Here is a 21,715-nt window from a genome sequence, read left to right as displayed (position 1 = left end):
CTCCTTGTTTGAATTTTGTTCCTTCACACTGTATAAATGTCATACATTCATGCAGCTGGTTTGGTCAGTGATACCACAGGTAATCAATATAAAAATTGTACTTTAATGAAATAGATATAGAGAGGGAGAAATAGCTGGAATTTTAGGTTTATCGCTCACTGTGTCTTTGTAGAACATAGAACAGGCCCTTTGGCCCACTATGGCTGTGCTGGCCATGATGCTATTCTTTGTTCACCTATTGTCAGCGAGAGCAAATTAAATGTACAATGACCGGTATCAGGATTTGTATTAAAGGAAGCAAATTATTAATTGCATTGAATTGGAAAAATGCAACGTGAGAATTAGCTAAAGTTGCATGTAGAAAACTTCTCAGGAAATATTCAGGCAAGGGGCATGGAACACACTGCCTGCAACAGTAGTAGACTCACCAACTTTACAGGCATTTAAATGGTCATTGGGTAGGCATATGGATGAGAATGGGATAGTGTAGGTTAGATGGGCTTCAGATTGGTTCCACAGGTCGGTGCAACATCAAGGGCCAAAGGGCCTATACTGCACTGTAATGTTCTATGTTCTAATTCTCTGCGAAGTGCTTTTGAAAATGAAGAGGTTCCAAAAGTATAGTAGAAATGATTTTGAGGAAGATTTGAGGAATGTTGTTACCATACTAAGCTCCAGAATGGCAGGAGGTTGAAGAAAGTTCAGAGACTTGGAAATAAAGCAAAAGGGAAATTCTGAGCAAACTCTGCTCACATACTTGGTTGAAGAGAAGCATTGACAGGAGTATGTTCCCTTTTCAATATGGTAATTACATTGTGGTACCTAGAGAGATTCGCGAGGTATGAAGTAATGAAGGTGCTATTACAGAAAAGCTGACAAGGTGCTGGAAACACATGAAGAAAGTTCAGAAAAGAATCTGAAAGCCCTCTTGTTTTTCCATGAAGAATTGTATACTACAGATGATTTGAATGGCACTGTTTATATTTGCAGGAAAATATTGACCCCCAATCACACTATGAGAGTCATGCATCTTGCTCCCCTATTCTCAAGTACAATTCAAGTGAAGAACGCCTCTCTTTGGAACTACACGAATGGCACCAAAACGCACCAAAACGCTCACATAGGCACAGTAGTGGCTATGTACCAGTTGTCTATAATAGTCCACCATCAGCAGGTTAGTTCATAAAGAAATTTTCAGGATATTTGGTGCTGTATTGTAAAACATATGAGTAAGATACAGATTTAAGCCTTTCTAATGTTTTAATTCTTGCAATTGAATCATTCTTGTTTCAGCTGCTCTTAAAATATGATTTAAAATGTGTTCAAAGCTCTTGGACATTTGAGAGTTATTGTTTGTCAGTAAATTAATATATTTACTCTGCTAAATCTAAATGTTGTTGGCCAGCCAAAACTCAACATATGGCCTAATTGAATATAACAATGTATAAATGCAAAATGCAGGTGATTTCAGTTAATTAATGTGCAAAATAAGTTAAATATTACTAGTTCTGATTGTATGTATGTTGCATCTGTACTAGTTGATATGTAGTAACTTAAAACAGAGACCAAATAGAAAAACTTGCAAATGTAAATCTCAATCATTACAAATTTATTGCAGCTGCATTTTGAAAGGAAGAGTCAGGACAGGCAATATAAACTGATTTGTACAATTTGAAAGGAGGAGTAGAACAGAGAGATACACACGTCTTTGAAAATGGCAGTCCGAGTGGAATTCAATCCATATATGTGTGAGGTGCTTTGGCAGGACAGACAAGGCAAGGGAATATGTGATGAACAGCAGGATTCTGAGAAGCACCAAGGGTCAAATGGACCTTGGTATGCATTTCTACCAGTTACTTAATATAGCGGGACTGTTAGATAAAGTGGTTAAGAACTTGTCTTTATTTGCCGAGGTATAAGAGTTTAAGAGTAAAGAGGTGATACTGGAGCTGTATAAAATGTTAGTTAGGTGACAACTTGTGTATTGTGTGCAGTTCTGGAATTTACGTGATAGGAGAATTGTGATTGCACTGGAGAGGTTGCAGTGGTTGGAGATGTTGCCTGGGCTGGAGAATTTTAGTCATGAGAAGAGATTGGATAGACTTATTTTCCTTGGAGCAGAGGAGACTGGGTGAGGGGGATGTGATTGAGACGTATAAAATTATGAAGGGCATAGACTGGGTGAACCTATTCCTTTTGATGGAGGGACCAGTGATGTGGAAATAGATTTGTGAGAGCCAGGAGGTTTAAAGGGCACACGAGGAAGCATTTTCTCGACCAGAGAGTGGCGTGGGAATCCAGAACTTTGCCTGTCAGGGTAGTAGAGTCAGAAACCCCCAACATTTAAGTATCTCGATATACACTTGCGTGTCTTGGATCAGAATAGTTAGGTGGTTGTTTTTGACTAGTGCAGACTCAACTCTTTGATTCCACAACTCTGTGTGGATAAGGTTGTTCAAAATGTTTGGCTCTACAAACAGTGACATGGAGTACAAATACAAGCATGTTAAGATAAGCCTTTACGAATCACTGGTTCGGCCTCAGCTAAAATTCAATTCTAGGTGGCAATTCTAGGAGTAGGGAGGAGAAAGGGGGATTTGGAAAAGATGTTCAAAATCGTGAAAGATGTTTTATATGAACTAAATAAGTACTATATAACTAAATCTTCCATGGACAGACAGTCAAGTATTAAACTTTTACAGGCTGCCTTCCTGTCTCTGTGTAGGAATTCTATTTTTCTAATTGAATAACAGCTTGAAAAAAGCCGTTAGCTTTCTTGCACATTGTTCACTTCTGCTACTTTAGTTTGTTCCATATTTTTCATTGAAGAATGTACAAATGAAGATGTTTGTTTAATGCGTGTGACCATTTAAACATGATTTCTACCTTTCGTATACAGGCAATGCACAGAGAAATTTTGTGCCTTGTCCAGCTGTGACAGCTGTCCTGAGAAATCCAAACGTTCCTTTCTTCACGGTTCGGAGTCGTATGGTCCACAGTAGCAACTATCCTTCCATGGCTAGTCAGATGTGCTATCCCCAACAGCAGCATAGGTACTAATTACCCATTAGATTTGGCTAGCAATGTGTCTTGTCTACTTCGAAGTTTTTGTAAAAGAGTATTTAGCAAAAGTGCTCTGATAATGATCTTTCAGCACCTGAAAAGCATATTTCTATAACCAATTTTAAAATAAACTTTAACCTGCCTACATCGCAGTACAAATAGTTGAACTTTACTAATTAAAGGTATATGTATTTTAATACTGATTAAAGTCCAAAGTCTTGGGTTTGATTCAATGTAAGTGGCTTAAAACAGGTATTTTAAAACCATTTTGTCCAAATAATATATAACTGAGAATTTTTATTGTAAAAATCCTTTGCTGAACAGTTAAGAACGTTTATACCAAATTTCTATTCTTAGGAGAGAAATCCTGGCTCACATATTATATATCAGATCAGGAAACCTTTTTAAATCACTTACAGTTTGTTTTCCTCCTATTTAAAGTAGGGCAAGAAACCATTCACCAACTGAAAGCTTTAATGGTTCTCCACGGACCCGGCATAGGCCTCAGAGTGCAATTTGCTTTCCAGAATCTGTGCATGCCTTTGACAGTTTTAGGTGAGAATGCTTGAAACATTCATTATAGCTTTAGACTGGCTGAACCAGACTTACCAAGAAAACCTTTAAGTGACACAATACGTACAGCGTGTTTCAGCTTTTAAAATAAGACATTTAAAATGACATTGCATTGGATACACCAGTAATCTTGCAACAACAGCTCAAAAATTTACTGGGCAACTCAATTTCGGAGAAACTGGTTAGGAAAGTGAACAAACGCTTGACAAAAGAGACAGGTTGTGGGAAGGGGGATGCATATGGGGAAGTGGTAGTGTTAACTTTTGACCTGAAACTTAATTGAACTGGTCTTGCTAATACAGTGAATACAAGAGAAGGTCAGAGGTTAGGAATTCTGTGTCAAGTAACTCCCCATCTGACTTTCCAAAGCCTATCCCTATCTCCAAGGTAGGGTAGAAATGTGATGGAATATACTCCAAATGCTGCAGGGTGACTGCAGCTTGAAAAATACTCAAAAAGTTCAACATCATCCAGGATAGATAAAGGCAGAAACTACTGGAGAAACTCAGCAGGTCTGGAAGCAGTTTTAGAGGGAAAAGTAGAGTTAATGTTTTGTGTTAGTATGGCTCTTCAGAACTGAACAGCTGGAGCATGATGGTTTTAATTTTGCTGACTGAGGGGAAGAGGAGCAAATGGAAAAGATTGTGAGGGTGCCCAGAGCAAAAGAGAAAGAGTGGTTTAATTTTTTTCAATCCAATCTACTGTATTCTGTGCTCACCGTGTGGACTTCTTTACACTGGCAAGATCAATTGCAGACTGGGTAACTGACTTGCACAACACCTCCATTTTGTCCGTTGTTTGCCATTTTCGATAAACCATTTTATGCCCATGTTAACCTTTTGGCAGAGCAAACCCATTTTCTCCATTTCACACTCTAATTTACATCATTTTATATTTCTGTTTCCTTTACCAACCGTTAGAACTCACTTTGTCCTTTGCTGTGGGCAGTCTCACAATTTGTTCCACTTGCTGCTCCTCCCCATCTGTCATCAGCATAAAAGCACCACTTCCCATCTCCTTTCAGTCCGAAGAGTCATACTAGAAATGATAACTCTGTGTCTGTCTCTAGGCGTGCTGAGTTTCTGTCAGACTTTATATTGTTATTTCAGATTTACAGCAGCTCCAGTATTTTGCTTTTGTCATCTCGGACATAATAGGTCATTTGATTAGCATTCCATTCAGCACCTTAAAAGCCATCTGAGTCCATCATCAATGCACAATGACAGAAGTGTGTTCCATATTCAAGATGGACCTCAAATAGCAATTTGCCAAACTTCCTTCAACAGCCTTTTTTAAACCATTGAACTCTGTCACCTGGAGGAGAAGGGCAACAGACATACAGGAACACCACTATGTGCGAATTCCCTTGCTCACTCCACACACACTCCCAAACTGTCACCATTCCTTCACTATTTGGATCTGCTAAAGGGAGTGGGGCCAGTGAAGAAAGCATTGAAATAGATGATTATGGAAAGGGTAGTGGCAAGAATTTGAACAGAAGAGTGGCTAAGAAAGACAGCGTACAGAGATGGTGAACAGCACATGAAGTCAGATACTTAGTTGAGGGTTGAATAATCAAAGCTGAGTGCAAGTTGAATGTCAAAAATGTTTTCAGGTTTTGAAGATAAAAGGGAAGTTGGAGATAGGAAGAGATTGATGGTGGTTCCTTTTGAAGCAGTAAATGATGGGAGTTATAAGATTTGGGAACAAACATTAAACGTCAACCAATTTGACGGCCATTGATGACAGTTAGGTAGTCAAGAAGTTCAAGGGAAGTGGATCTTATGGACAAAATATGGTCAGCCCTGTAACTCAAAAACTACAGATTTGGTTATAAAAATTAAATAAAATTATCTTTGGAACTCGGTGGAGAAAAAGAATGATGATTGGTTTTGGCCATGATATAAAACAAAGGTTAAATATAAAATATGTTCAATTCTAAATTAACGTTTTGAATTTGTACTTCTTGTTGGAGAATTTTACTTGCTGGTATTAAAAAAAAACTTAGAAAGCATTGAATGCAACTTCATTGTTTTACTTCCTAGCCCACAACATCACACACATCATAGCTTGGATCTGACTGGCCCAGACCACAAACACTCAAGTGACTTGTTGGAGTCCTCTAGAAGCACAACATCACATGGAACACAGTCTCTACCAGCCAGTGCACGTATTGGTAATTCTTCATCTGCTCATTTTTGTTTAGTCAATACTACCTAATATCTTTGCAGTGACCACTGAGCCACCCCTTTTGGTTTTTCAGCAGGTTCATCAAGCAGCTTGGCTTTTGCTCCGAGTAAAAGTGGACGGATTCGAATCCCTTCAAATACCCGTTACCCACGATTGACTACAGGCTCTGACAGAGGTAATCTTCCACAACACACAATTTTACTGTTGCTAGCATTCTGTTCACTTTGCTCCCATAATTCCTTTTGCCCTCTGGAGTAGAGGAAGGAGGAGAGTCATGCATCACGCGAAAGTGTAGTGCCTGATCAGCTGATGAATTTAACTTTGGTTGTCTGAAATTTTCTTTAATCGTAGCTAAGTAATATTTGGAGTTATTTCTTAATACTTATGGGGTTTGTAATGGGAAATTATAGACATAGTGATCTACAATTTTGCATTTTGAGTTTGATGTCAAGGCAGTTTGCTATCTGAATTATGATCAAGTTTTAAATCAGCTATTGCTAAAAGTGTTTAAGAGCTAACTGAAGTGATGTTGCTTCAGTTATGATACTGTAGATAGTTGGAAATCAGCTCATGTCTCGACGACAGTATAGGGGTGGATTCTGGCTTAGAATTTCACAACTTAATTGGAGTCAATTAATTTTAATAGCTTAATTTGCATATATTCCAGAAATAAATTATTGGTTTTGGTTGAGTTTGCCAGTGTCAAATATTCTTAATCATCTTAGTGTATTGTTATCAACTGTAGCAAGTTGAATTCAGTGATCTTGAAGATATTTTTCCATGCATTTCCTTGTTTAGTCTTTTTTTTATTCAATTGTCTGAATCCAGCATGAGTTTACCATGATCATAAAGCCATTACACCACTAAATGACCTTCAGCTTTATCAGTTTAATCTATTAAAAATAATTAAATTTGCCCTTCTAGGAAATAATGATGCAGATACTTGCTTGTGTTCAAGTTTTTTGTGTGGATAATTTAACTCTTAATGTTTCTGCATCAGAAGCATGTTATGGAAGTGAGAGCAGATGGAAGGAGTGGAATGATTTTTCCAACTTTGCAATCATTTTATTTTCTCATTTTGCAACATGAGACTTCCACTTTTATGTATATCTAGTTGTGTGGCTATACAAATTTTGTCTTCTGAGCCATTACTCCACCTCAAATCTTGTCTCAATAAAGTATTGAGTTAACCATTTCTGAGGTGCTCATCATACTGTAATAAAGCTTGTGCAAGGAAAAGCATCTACCTATAGATCTTTGGATTGCTACCAACTTCATAAATCTGATATACGATGAAGAGTATGTTGCGCTATGCTAGATGTTGATTCATTTGCTGATTATTGGTTTTGCTAGATGCTAGCTTGCACTATGACACTTCTAAAAGAACATGCACAGTCGAAGTTGTCAATATGCTTGTCAATTACAGTGCTTAATAACTTGAGATGGTTCTGCAGATGTTTTTTCTTTGCAGAAAATCAAGAATTAAGACTTTAGTTTCCCTTTTATTTCACAAAAGAGACTGTTAAGTCATGCAGGGAAGCTGACACAAAAGAAGGTCTAATGCTTTTAGAATATTGGTAAGATTGGAACTGTTGAAGGCGGTGAGTGAATATTCTGCCACAGATGCTTGATTGATTTAGCATTTGCAATGTTCTTGATACTAAATTGAATATCCTTTTAGGGAATTATTGAAGAGAATGTAGAAGAAATTGTTGTTCTAAAAAGAGGATTTCTGAATAACCTTCATGTTGATATATTTACAATCAGGTTCTGAGCGTAGCAGCCCCAGTTTGATTACACCCCCACAATCACCAATGAACCTGGAGACGACATCATTTGGTAGCAGCCAATCACAGAGTTCAATTTCTTCTCTGACTAAGATCTCCATTAGTCCTGTGTCAACAGGAGAATACAGGAAAGACAGGTATGGATAATGTAAACTTATTGCATGTTATGATTTGAACTATATGATTTCCTGCTTACAATCAGTATTCACTGAAATACTCAGCATTGACAGCAAAGGATTGTGTGTGACATGAATGGAATTTTATAAAACATTATGGCCTTACTTTTCAATGACAATCATTAAACTGGATTGGTTATTTAGGAAATCAGGCCATTCAATGTGAAGGTAGTTCAGACAAAGCAAAGACGCTTTTAACAAATTCACCTCATGGAGAATAATTGAGTTCACAATTAAATCTAACATTACCATTTGCAAGTTAAAAACTAAGCTAATTTGAATTAAACCAATTGTATCTTTAATTTTGTCTTATCATTGTCTAGTCCATCATCATGGCTCTAGAAGGATCAAGCATCATAACTATATTTAAAAAAACGAATCAGTCATTGAATGCAGTCAAGAGTAGTTTACCAACATTAGATGACAAAATGAGACTTCAGCAGAAAACACGTCTTTGCAAAGCACAAGATAACGTATGGCAGACTTAAAATGGCTTTCCTATACTTGACTTAATAGTGATTCCAGCTAAGCTTTGGGAACTTTCTAACTTTCAGCATTTATATTTGAATCAAATGCTTAAACAAGAATTCTGGTTTTCAAAAGTCTTGGCTTTTATCGCAATCTTAAGAAAAGGCTGTAAAAACATTTTCATTTATACTTCCAAATATTTTGAACAATATTGTGAGGGAATTTATATTTGTGGAATTGTCTTAAATGCATGGTTGGGACTTCTTATTCCAACTTTATTTTCAGGTTCTCCATACAAGGAATATGAATGGATTGCACTTTTAGTCAACCATCATCTTAGTGTTGTCCAGAGTCAGCAGAATTGATTTGTTGATGTTTTAGTTAGATTTCTTAATACTGATACACATTTTATTGCAACAAAACCATGCAGTTGCCCTTTGAAAAATATTGTTTGGTTTCTTTGTTATACTCTTCCTTTAGTAACAGGGCATAATATGCCTCATATCTCCTACTAGGCCAGCACCCTACATAGCAAATTGAAACTTTTTTTAGGAATTGCAAAAAAGTGAGTCAAATATTATTCTATGGTTAGGCTTGTTGCTTAATGTGAAAATACTTTAATATGGACTGCCTGAATAGCAATCATCCTATTAGCATTTCTAGATTGCAAGAATGTTGTATTTGATCCTTCAGTGTTAAGGAAACATTTTGAGGTATCACTACAGTGAACACTGTAATGGTTATATTATGTATAGTATTTCAGAACATTCTGATTGGCTTTCCAATGCTAATGTTTTAAATCCAACTAATAACAGGAATTCTAATAAAGGATGTAAAATTTGGTATTTTATGATGTTTAAGTATTTTCATTTTGTTAATGTTGCACCCATTCCAGAAATAGAGTTATAGATAATGTGTTTTTTAAACTGCAACTTTGACGTTTATGTTTATTTGGAAAAAGTAAAATTGTGGGCCCAAAGCTATAGTTACACTCTTACAAGTTGATCAAGTTATTGAATGTATTTGTAGATCAGAGAGAACTTGATATTTATCACAGCTTTTTATATTTTTCTTCTTTCTCTCTCAACCTCCTGAAGCATAACATTTTTAGGCTTTTTGAATACATCTCTACAACTGTTTTTCTTTCATTCTGACCCTTTTTAGATACCTATTTCGTAATAGGTCCTTTCTGAGAATTCCTCTCACTCCTAGGCCTCGCTTCTCATCACTACGGAGCCTGAGGTTGGCCTGTTACAAATTAACTTGCTTTTTGCTTTCCTGTTTGCGATTCTCAAGATTTGCTTATTCATCTGTCATTTCGCATTTCTCAGTTACTGCTAATGTGGAAGCTCTTGCATGGCAACTTTATCCCATGCAAGGTTAGTGTTTGCTTGAGACACTTTTGTCTGCCTGACAGCAGCTAATTCTGAAAAATGAACAAAAATTACTTTAACTTATGTCAGCCAGCAGAAGAATATTCTGAACAAAAGCCTAAGAAGGTAGGTAATCTTGAGATCTGATCTCCTAATATAGTGGGTAATAGTGGTGGTGTAGAGCAATTTAGAGAGAGCCAAATGCATGAACATCTAACAGAATATTCTTTCATGGGTCATTTCCAACGCTATGGTTACTCAAACATATAACATTAGCTATAATTGTAGCAATTAAACAACTTATTTTTCTTTGAAAATAATTAGCAGGTCCAATCATGCCAGTGGGATGAAGAAACCAAGTTATTATTTCAGATCAGTGACCTTTCATCAGTGCAAACCATTTTAGGTTATTGACGTCAAGATATTCTAGTAACTTTTAATGTAGTAGAGGTATATTTTAAAAATACTTAATTGGTTTATTTAGATTTGCATATCAAAAGTCCTTCAAGGATGGAGGATTTCCTGGCCTACATGTGACTCCAGACCCATAGCGATGTGGTTGACTCTCAACTGCCCTCTGAAACAGCCTAGCGAGCCACAGTTGTATCAAGTTTCAACAAAGAAATTAAACGAAATGGGCCATCTGACCTAGGCGTCAGAAAAGACCATGGCTGAATCAGCCCTGACAATCCTGCAAAGTCCTTACCATTATCTGGGGGCTTGTTCCAAAATTAACAGAACTGTCTCCCAGACTATTCAAGCACAGCCTGACGTATTCAAGCTTACAGAATCATGCCTGACAAAATAATATTCCAGACGCCACAATCACCGTTCCCAGACATGTCCTGTCCCACTGGCAGGACTCACCCAGCAACGGTGGCGGCACAGTGGTATATATTTGCGAGGGAGTTGTCCTTGGAGACCTCAACATTAGCTCCAGAACCCACGAAATCTCATGGCTTCAGATTAAACATGGGGAAGGAAACCTCCTGCTTGATTATTATGAACCATCTTCCCTTTGCTGATGTTTGAGTACGCCTCCACGTTGAACAACACTTGGAGGAAGGGTGGCAAAGGCACAAAACGTACTCCGGATGGGGATTGACCATCATCAAGAGTGGCTCAGCAGCACCACTATTGATCGAGCTGGCCGGGTCCAAACTGACATAGCTGCTAGATTGGGTCTGCAGAAGGTGATAAGGGAACCAACAAGAGGGGAAACCACTCCACCTCCTCCTTACCAATCTGCCAACTGCAGGTGCATCTGTCCATAACAGTATCAGTAAGAGTGACCATTGCACAGTCCTTGTGGAGGGAAAGTCTTGCCTTCACACAGCCTGTAGTGTGTTGTTTAGCACTATTGTTAATGGGACAGATTTCGAACAGATATAGCAAGTCAAAACTGGGCAGTGGACTATTAACAGCAGCAGAACCATACTCCAACAAAATCTGCAACCTAATGGCCTGGCATATTTCCCACTCAAGCACTACCATCAAGCCAGGTGATCAGCCCTGATTCGGTGGAGAGTGCAGGCAGGCATACCCAAAAATGAGGTGTAATAACTGATCAGGACTTCTTGCATACCAAACAGCATAAGCTGCAAGTGGTAGATATGAACTAATCAGATCATATATAAGCGCTGCAGTCCTGCGGCATCCAGTCGTGAATCATGGTGGACAGTTTAAACAACTCACTAGAGGAGGAGGCTCCACAAATATCCTCGTCCTTAATGATGGAAGAGTCCAGCATGTTAGTGCAAAAGATAAAGCTGAAGCATTCACTGCAATCTTCAACCAGGTACAAAGTGGATAATCCATCTCAGCCTCCTGCAGTGGTCACCCACTTTGCAAGTATGTCTTCAGCCAATTTGATTCACTCCACGTAATATCAATAAATGGTTGAAGGCACTGGATATTGCAAAGGCTACGGGTCCTGACAACATTTCAACAGTAGTACTGGAGACTTACCATTCCTGTAGCCAAGCTGATCCAGTACAGTTACATCACTGGCATCTATCCAACAATGTGGAAAATTGGCCAGGTATATCCTGTACACAAAATGCAGGACAAATCCAACCTGCCCAATTCTTGTCCCCTCAGTCAATTCTCAATCGTCAGTAAAGTGATGGAAGGTGTCATCAACATGTATTACCAAGCAGCAATTACTCAGCAATAACCTGCTCAGTTTGGGTTCCACAGGGCTGCTCAGTTCTTGACCTCGTTACAGCCTTAGTTCAAACATGGACAAAAGAGCTGAATTCCCAGAAGTTAGGTGAGAGTTACAGCCCTTGACATTAAGGTGCCCCTAGCAAAACTGGAATCACTGGATGTCGGGGCAAACTGTCCACTGGTTGGAATCATACCTGGCACATAGAAAGATGATTGTGGTTGTTGGTAAATTGTCTCAGCTCCAGGACATCTCTGCAGGAGTTCCTTAGGGTAGTGTCCTAGGCCCAACCATTTTCTGATGCTTCGTCAATTGCATTCCGTCAGTCATAAGGTCGGAAGAATGGATGTTCACCAATGATTGCACAATGTCAGCTCCGTGCTCAGGTACTGAAGCAGCCCATGTTCAAATGCTACAAGATCTGGACAATATCCAGACTTGGGCTGACAAGGGGCAAGTAACAATCATGCCACGCAAATGCCAGGCAATGACCATCTCGAATAAGAGACAACCTAATCACTGCCCTTTGATATTCAGTGGTGTTGCCATCACTGAATCCCCCACTATTAATATCCTTAAGGTTACCATTGATCAGGAACAACTGGACTTGCCAAAGAGACGCAGTGGCTACCCAAGCAGGTCAGAGGCTGGGAATACTGAGAGTAAATAAGTTTCCTAACTCCCCAAAGCCTGTCCACCATCTGTAAGGCAAAAGGAGTAATGGAATACTCACTTGCTTGGATGGGTACAGCTTCAACAACAGTCCAGAAGCTTGACACCATCAAAGACAAAGCAGCCTGCTTGATTGGCACCACATCCACTTCCTCCACCACTGATGTTTAGTAGCAGCAGTGTGTACTATCTACAAGATGCATTGCAGAAATTCACCAAAGATCCTTAGACAGCACCTTACAAATACTCAATCACTATCATCTAAAAGGACGAGGGCAGCAGATACATGGGAACACCACCACCTGCAAGTTCCCCTCCAAGCCACTCATAATCCTCATATGGAAATATATCGCTGTTCCTTCATTGTCGCTGATTCAAAATCCTGAAATTACCTCCCTAAGGCATTGTGGAGCAACCTGCAGTATGTGGACTGCAGCACTTCAAGAAGGCAGCTCACCACCACCAGTTCAAGGGCAACGAGAGATGGGCAATAAGTGCTGGCCCAGCCAGCGGTACCCACGTCCCACGATTGAATTGAAAAAAAAGAATATGTGCAGATTTCAGTTTCAGGAAACTGGTCACACAGTTTATGGGAGCCCTCAAGCATGTTAAAACAGTTCAGGATTTTACTACTAGGGGTAGGATGACAATGTATGCATTAACTAGCAGCTGACCTCATTTTGTTACATATTTTGATTCATTTTGGTGTGTGGTGTAGATACAGCCTAATACAGCAACTTTGATTCACACACAAGGTACTTCAAACAAAATTGGTTCTTCAGGAAGCTGGTAGACAAATTTTCCAGTACATGTTTGCCTGTTGGCTGCTGTCAGGATTGATGTTGATTCTCCAGTAACTCTGGTTGCTCTTGTTGCTTCCTTCAAACATGAATCTCACTGTGCTGTGCAGTGCATATTCTGTTCACTTTATCTTGTGAAACTATAAGAAAGGTAACCAAGTACAAAATACTTTGAGAGGCTAAGTGAAGCTGCCTTTTTGAAGTTTCCTTTTGTACATACATATTAAAATTAAGGATGATTGTATTGGAAAAGATGTGGGAGAAGAAATTTGCTTGAGTTGCACCATTAAGCAGAGTTGATTGGATTCACTGGAGCAGGCACAGTCATAACGTTCATGGCATTCTCTAGTGAAATCAATGAAGAATGCAGCGCACTTGCCTGCATGAACCCTGAGGATTTGATGTTGCTGCATAATGCCACATTGCACAAGCAAATCTCCCCACCCCACACGCATACCATTGTCTTGGGTCAAATATTCTCACTAGCAAAAAGACCTTCTCCTGTGTTACCATTTCTGTGCTGTTTGTAACGTGCTCATGCCTGTCCAGTGCAAATTAAGATCCTAGTTTGAGTAGCAATCCAATTTGTAATCTTGTCTGTCTCAGTTTAAAAATAAAATTGAAGTGCAGGTGGTCTGTTGCCTTATTTGACTTCGTATAAAACCTTAGATTTCAGTGAGTATTTTGCTGAAGGGAATTCAAATAATTTTATGTTAAAGGCCCTATCTACAAGAACCCCGTCATGTGACAGTACAGAAAGGAACTGAACCACTTGGAATTTCAATCGTGAGTGGAGAAAATGGAGGGATATTTGTTTCCAAGGTAATTGGTGGAAGTATCGCTCATCAAGCAGGACTTGAATATGGTGACCAGTTGCTTGAGGTAAATGTGATTAACTTGCTAAAACTTGCTAATAATGAGGAAAATCATGCATCTGAAGCTTCTGTTGCTTTGCACAACTGTACGTGTTTAGGGAGGGAAAGGGTTTCCTATATTCGCAGAATACTTCAACATTTGCCTATAATTCAGTTCAGTCAGTATAGATTGTATTGTGAGAGCATTGGTAATCTTCTGTAATTGCATTTAAAATTTGACTGGGCCTGTCTGCATGCTGTTTCATGGATCTTTCCAATTATCTAAGAAGAGTGACAGATGGGTCCTCCTGGTGTGAGTTATCTCAAATGTTGGAACTTTGAAAGAGGATGCTCTTCATTTTTTAGTTCCATGAGAATAGGGCGTCTTGAAAGAAGGCCCAAAATATGTGGGTTCTTTCTAATTCCAATTAAAAACTGCATAACAGCTGTTTGAATCGGAATATTTCCACAAGGGCTTTATCGTTGTTTTTACCGGGTTGTCCCTCACTATAAAGTGTGATTCATAGGAGCATGATCTGACATTTTGCTTTTCTCACCGCAGTCCCATTCCCTGAACACCTGCATTCCTTCAAAACTTTAAAATAAACCTGCTTTTTACTGATGGTTTGCCAAAGAACATGGCCTCCTTATAGACAGGCCTAAAATTTTGAGATCATGTTAATTTAGAGTGTAATATTATTCCTTTTTCCACAGTCTTTGCATTTCTCCAAGTTATCAAAGCTATCATAAGAGAATGGGGTAAAAATGGGTTTCCCAAAGCTCCATGCCATCTCCTGCCAAGAAGATCAGTTGGCATTATCAGTGTTTTTGAGTCATCTCGGTATATTACACTTTGATTTTTCTTCTTCCAATCTCCAGCACAGCAGAAACCAACAGCTTAGTGGCCAGGGTTTTGAGATGATTGCCATTGTAGGGTAGTTTGATACTCCAAATACAATGCATCATTGCATTCCTATTAATCTAGTTCCAGTTGGTTTAGTGGTAACTGTCTTACCACTGAGAATTTCAGTGAGCAGTTGTGCTTTAAAAGCTGTTTTTAAGTTTCCTCGTGCCTGCCTATTAAGATGAATTGAATAATCCCAGATACTGTGCAGAGTGGCTTTCCACATGGCCAGTATTCATCCATCAAACAATACCACCAAAATAGATTTCACGGTCATTTATCTCATTAATGCTTCATGTTATTGTGTGCAAATGGACTACTGTGAACTCATCCTTCATTGAAATAGTAGTTCATTGCTCTGAAGTGCTTTGTGATGTATTGCAGATTTGAAAGATGCAGCAAAAGCACAAATTCTTTTCCTTGCACTGTCTTTGTCTCTCCCTTCATATCATGTCTTTTGTTCTTGGTTTTAAGAAGGCATTTTATGTTACATACACAGCAGTGTTGGTAATGACGTTTTACTATCTTTTGACAGTATAATGGCATAAATCTGCGGAACGCCACTGAACAACAGGCCCGGTTAATTATTGGACAGACAGAGCCATGTGAGACTATCACCATCTTGGCCCAATATAACCCACATATGTATCAACTGGGTAACCATTCACGTTCCAGGTGAGACTTGAGTTGTGCAAATTAGAACTTAGACTTGTACGCTGATTTCTCTGAGCAATGTATTAAGTTTCTCCCAATGACCTAAAGACATAGGAGCAGAAGCCAGTCCATTCAATCTGCTCTGCTATTCATTGAGGTCATAGCTAATTCGGTAATCTCAACTCGACTTTCCAACTTTATCCCCATAATCCTTGATTCCTTTACTGTTCAAATATCTGTCTCATCTCCACCTTAATTATGCTTAATGACTCTATGCTTACACAAGGTATGAACATGGTTGAGTGTTCTTTATTTTTTGAATATGTATTTCCATCTCTCACCTTAAACCTATGCCCTCTGGTTTTAGACTGCCCCATCTCTGGGAAAATGCTTGTCTATTTACCCTCTCCGTGCCCTTCATGATTTTATAAACCTCTTTAAGGTCACCCCTCAGCCTCCAACACTCCAGGAAAAATAGCCCCAGCGTCTCCCTGTAGCTCAAACCCTAAACCCTGGCAACTTCCTTGTAATTCTTTTCTGAACCCTTTCAACTTTCACGATATCCTCCCTATAGAAGGGAGACGAGAATTGCACGCAGTAATCAGATAGTGGCCTAACCAATGTTCTTTTTAGCTGCAACATGGCCCCCCAACTCCTATACTCAAATGTACTGACCAATAAAGGCAAACATACCAAACGCCTTCTTCATTATCCTATCTACCTGCGACTCGACTTTTGAGGAACTATGAGCCTGCAATCAATATCTTTGTTCAGCAACACTCTCCAGGACCTTACCATTAAGTGTATAAGTCCTGTCTTGATTTGCATTCCCAAAATGCATCACCTCACCTTTATCCAAATTAAACTCCATCTGCCACTCCTCAGCCCTTGGCCCAACTAATCAAGGTCCTGTTGTACTCTGAGGTAACCTTCACTGTCCACTACACCTCCAATTTTAGCATCATCTGCAAACCTATGAACTCTACCTCCTATATTCACTTCCAAATCATTTACATAAATGACAAAAAGCAGTGTACCGAGCACCAATCCATGTGGCCCACTGCTGGTCATCAGTCTGAAAAGCAACCCTGAATTCCCACCTCGGTTTTTTTTCACCTTCGAGCCAGTTCTGTATCTAAATAGTTAGTTCTCCGTCCATTCCATGTGATCTAACCTTGCTAACTCGTCTTCCATGAAAAATCTTGTCAAATGCCTCACTGAGGTCCACATAGGTCACGTCCACAGCTCTGCCCTCATCAATTCTCTTGGTTAAATCTTCAAAAACCTCAATCACGTTCGTGAAATACAATTTCCCATCCACAAAGTCATGTTGACTATCCCTAATTAGTCTTAGCTTTTCCAAATACATGTAAATCCTGTCCCCTCAGGATTCCCTCAAACAACTTGTCCACCACTGATGTCAGGCTCACCAAGTTAGCCAACCTCCAGTCTTCTGGCACCTTGCAAATATCTCAGCAAGGGGCCCAGCAATCAATTTCCAAGCTTCCCACTGAGTTCTTCCCAAGGATTTGTCCATCTTTGTGTTTTAAGGCATCCAGCGTGCCCACCTCTGTAATATGGGCATTTTTCAAGATGTCGCAATTTATTTCCCCACATTCTCTATCTTCCATATCCTTCTCCACAGTTAACACTGATGCAAAATATTCATTTAGTATCTCCCACATCTCCTGCGGTTCCACACATCGATGTCCTTGCTGATCTTTGAGGGGCCCTATTGTCTCCCTAGTAACTTTGTCCTTAATGTATTTGTCGAATCACTTTAGATTCTCCTTAATCCTATTTGTAAAGCTATCTGGTGTCCCCTTTTTGCCCTCCTGATTTCCCTCTTAAGTATACTCCTACTACCTTTATACTCTTGTAGGGATTCACTCAATCTCTGCTGGATATGCCTGACATTTGCTTCCTTTTTCTTGACCAAAACCTTAATTTCTCTCATCATCCAGCATTCCCTATATCCACCATCCACCCTAACAGGAACATACTATCTCTGAGCTCTCGTTATCTCAATTTAGAAGGCTTCTCATTTTCCAGCCACCCCTTTATCTGTAAACATACACCCTAATCAACTTTTTAGATTACATCCCCTACAGTGTGGTAACAGGCCCTTCAGTCCACACCAACCCTCGAAGAATAACCCACCCAAAGCCATTTCCCTCGGATGAACGCACCTAACACTATGGGCAATTTAGCATGGCCAATCCACCTGACCTGCACACCTTTGAACTGTGGGAGGAAACCGGAGCACCCGGAGGAAACCCACGCAGACACAGGGAAAATGTGCAAACTCCATGCAGATAGTGGCCGGAGGCTGGAATCGAACCTGGGACCCTGGTGCTGTGAGGCATCAGTGCTAACCACTGAGCCACCGTGCCTAATCCTTGCCTAATACTGTCAAAATTAGCGTTCTGCAAATTAGAAGTTTAGATCCAGTCTATCCTTTTCCATCACACTTTTAAAACTAATAGAATTATTTCCCAAGAGTAGGTTTAAGTTTTGCACCTTCTCTGGTAGGTACATCCACATACTGTGGAAGAAAATTTTCTTGTACGCACTTAACACATCCCTCACCATCCAAGCCCTTAACAATATGGCAGTCCCAATCTAAGTTTGGAAAGTTAAAATGCCCTACCATAACCACCCTATTATTCTTACATATAACTGACATCTCCTGACAAATTTGTTTCTCAATTTCCTGTTTACTAGTGGGGGATCTGTAGTACAATCCCCATATGATGATCATCCTTTTGTTATTTCTCAGTTCCATCCAAATAACTTCCCTGGATGGATTCCTAGGAATATCCTCCCTAAGTTCAGCCGTAACATTATCCCTAATCAAAAATGCCACTCCCCCTAAAGCATTAATACCCTGGAACATTAAGCTGCCAGTCCTATCCATCCCTGAGCGATATCTCTGCAATTGTTATGATATTCCAGTCCCATGGTCCCGACCATGTCTGAGTTCATGCCTTATTTGTTAGGCCTCTTACATTGAAGTAGCTGCAGCTACTTCAATCAGTCCTACTTCTTTTTTTCTACTTTGGTCCTGCCTGCCCTGAGTATTTGACTTAGTCCTTCTCCAAACTGTACCAGTCTCAGATGGATCTCTTTCCTCACTATCTCTCTGGGTGACACACACCTTATATAAGTAATTTGAATTTCCACAAATTTGAATTCTTCTCCCCTGCGCTGCTTAGCCATGCATTCACCTGCTCGATCCTCCTATTTCTACTTTCACTAGCTTCTGGCACCAGGAGTAATCCAGATCTTACTACCATCGAGGGCCTACTTTTTAAATTCATGCCTAACTTTGTATATTTGTTATGCAGAAACTTGTCCTTTTCTCTTCTTACATCGTTAGTTCCAATGTATACAACAACCTCCTGCTGGTCCCTCTCCTCTTTGAGAATATTCTGCACCCTCTCTGAGATGCCTTAAATCCTGGCTCCAGGGAGGCAACACACCATTCTGATGTCTGTCAGTGCAGAAACATCTGTCTGTCCCTTTGACTTGAGAGTCCCCTATCACAGTCAATCGCTTGGAATATAGCATGCCATCTGTTATGTTAGAACCAGTCTCAGTACCAGAAACGTGGCTGTCAGTGTTACATTCCCCTGAGAGTCCATCATCTCCTACATTTTCCAAAACAGTTTACTCGTTTGAGATGGGGATAGCCACAGGAGAAAGTGAGGACTGCAGATGCTGGAGATCAGAGCTTAAAAATGTGTTGCTGGAAAAGCGCAGCAGGTCAGGCAGCATCAAAGGAGAAGGAGAATCAACGTTTCGGGCATAAGCCTTTCTTCAGGAATTCCTGAGGAAGGGCTTATGCCCTAAACGTCGACTCTCCTTCTCTGATGCTGCGTGACCTGCTGCGCTTTTCCAGCAACACATTTTATAGTCACAGGAGACTCCTGTACTACCTGCCTCCCTCCCCCCCCCTACCCCCCCCCCCCCCCCCCCCCCCACTTTTCATAAAGATCACCCATCTATCTGACAATATCTTTAGTTTATCTCCCTTCCCGCAACTACCATCCATCACACTCCCTAGCTCCTGTAAATTCCTCATTGCCTTTAACTGCTGCTCCAACAGATCCATGCAACACGATAGGATTCACAACCAAACACAGGTCCTGCAGACATAATCATCAGTAACATGGAAACTCTCCCTAATCTCTCTCATTCAACCAGAAGAGTACATCACTACTGAAGGCCATCCTTGCACCTTAACCATCTACAGACCCTGAAAATAGCACTGTCTTACTGCTCTAAAAACACTGCTACCCTCTAGCTTTGTACTTAAACTTAAAAACTAGCCTCTTAACTGATCCCCTGTTGTGAGCTTGCCCACACAGATTTCTCCAAGGTCAGCTGTGAATTTCACTGTTTGTTTAGTTTTCTTAGAATGAACTCTAATGTCCAGAGATACTTGAAACCAAACAGCAAAGGCAGCAGCTATGCAGATTTACTACTGGGTCAGACAGCAGTGTCGGTTTCTTTCTCCGTTTGAATCACTTCCCATGTGGTCACTGCCTTTGTCTCCCTTCCTTCTTTTTAAAGGCTGTTGTTTAGATCTTCTTTCCCCCAAAGTTCGAAAACAATGCATGACTTCTAAAGCAGTAATTACTGCTCTTCAACTTTGAGGAAGTCAGCTCCAACGCAGAAAATACCTCAAAAAAAAGGAAGCAGCTCTTCATTGAAGCCAAGTTGTTAATTGGAAGCTACTAATATATTAAATATTTAAATGAGTTTGCTAACTATTGCTAGCTTCTTACGTTGCTGTTCTGGATCCACTTTGGTTTATCATCCATATGAATGATTTGGATGAGAATTTAGGAGACATGGGCTGATACTAAAATTAGTGGTATACTGGACAGCGAAGAACGTTATCTAAGACTACAAAGAGATCTAGATCAATTGAGTTAATGGACTGAGGAGTGGCAGGTAGAATTTAATTTGGATAAATGCGAGGTATTCAATTTTTGTAAAACAAATAAAGGCAGGACTTAGACAATTAATGGCAGGGCCCTGTGTAGAGTTGTAGAATAGAGAGACCTTGCGGTTCAGGCACATAATTCTTTGAAATCTGCACCACACAAAGACAGGGTATTGAAAAGGGTGTTTAGCACACTTATCTTCGTTGCTCAGACTTTTCAGTAAAGGAATTGGGACGTCATGTAGAGGATGTTGGTGAGGCCTCTTCTGGAGTACTTTGTACAGTTGTGGTCACCCTTCTATAGGAAGGATATTATTAAATTGGAGAGAGTGCAGGAAAGATTTGCCAGGATGCTGCTGGGATGGAAGGTTTGAGTTATAAAGGCTTGATAGGCTGGGACTTTTTTCTCTGGAACAAAGGAGGTTGAGGAGTGGCCTTACAGAGGTTTGTAAAATCATGAGGGGCATAGATAAGGTGAATAGCAAAAGTCTTTTCCCTAGGGTGGGGGCGTTCAAAACTAAGCATCTTTTTAAGGTGAGAGAAGAAAGATTTAAACAGGATGTGAGGGGCAAGTTTTCTTTTTAACAGAGTGGTTCATTGTGGAATGAACTGCTAGAGGAATTGGTGGATATGGACACAGTTACAGCATTTAAAAGACATTTGGCTAAGGAAATGTTTGGAGGGATATGGGCCAAAGACAGACAAGTGAGACTAGTTTAGTTTGATAACATGGTCGGCATGGACTAGTTGGACTGAAGAGTCAGTTTCCATGCTGTGTGACTCTCTAAACAATTAATGTTGATCAATATGTGCTTTGTGTTACTAGTTCTCGATTGGAGCCAATAAGTAACCATTCAACTCCCCGGGGTAGTGGAGCAACAACACCTGACAATCACTCCATGATTGATGCTGTGAGTGAACAGGATGAAGGGACAATAACCCCTCCATCGAAGCAAACCACCCCAACTACTAGTCCACGTGACTCAATCAGGTCAGTTATAAACGGAGCTGTTCTACACCACTAAGACTAAAGTTCCTTTGTTATGAGACAGAATAAAACTTTGTCCTTTTCATTTCATTTGG

The 21,715-nt window shown here is 39.9% G+C and overlaps 1 protein-coding gene across 17 annotated transcripts in view; it reads left to right on the top strand.

Moving 5' to 3' along the window:
- Positions 1–21,715, top strand: part of LOC140484688 (disks large homolog 5-like) — a 218,127-nt gene that overhangs the window by 166,734 nt on the left and 29,678 nt on the right. For 3 of the 17 annotated variants that reach the window (XM_072583357.1, XM_072583350.1, XM_072583345.1), the window contains 10 exons: positions 991–1,174; positions 2,900–3,053; positions 3,505–3,618; positions 5,682–5,812; positions 5,900–6,001; positions 7,594–7,750; positions 9,422–9,499; positions 13,989–14,151; positions 15,563–15,702; positions 21,459–21,623. In XM_072583357.1, the coding sequence (XP_072439458.1) occupies positions 991–1,174; positions 2,900–3,053; positions 3,505–3,618; positions 5,682–5,812; positions 5,900–6,001; positions 7,594–7,750; positions 9,422–9,499; positions 13,989–14,151; positions 15,563–15,702; positions 21,459–21,623 (1,388 nt within the window). The remainder of the gene's footprint in view (positions 1–990; positions 1,175–2,899; positions 3,054–3,504; positions 3,619–5,681; positions 5,813–5,899; positions 6,002–7,593; positions 7,751–9,421; positions 9,500–13,988; positions 14,152–15,562; positions 15,703–21,458; positions 21,624–21,715) is intronic. The other 14 variants (XM_072583358.1, XM_072583362.1, XM_072583351.1 and 11 more) reach the window with 9 other exon arrangements.

The sequence above is a fragment of the Chiloscyllium punctatum genome, chromosome 13, assembly GCF_047496795.1.
Source record: "Chiloscyllium punctatum isolate Juve2018m chromosome 13, sChiPun1.3, whole genome shotgun sequence".
Classification (NCBI taxonomy): Eukaryota; Metazoa; Chordata; class Chondrichthyes; order Orectolobiformes; family Hemiscylliidae; genus Chiloscyllium; species Chiloscyllium punctatum.
Note: the sequence above shows the minus strand (reverse complement) of the source record. Positions and strands in the feature narration are given on the sequence as shown.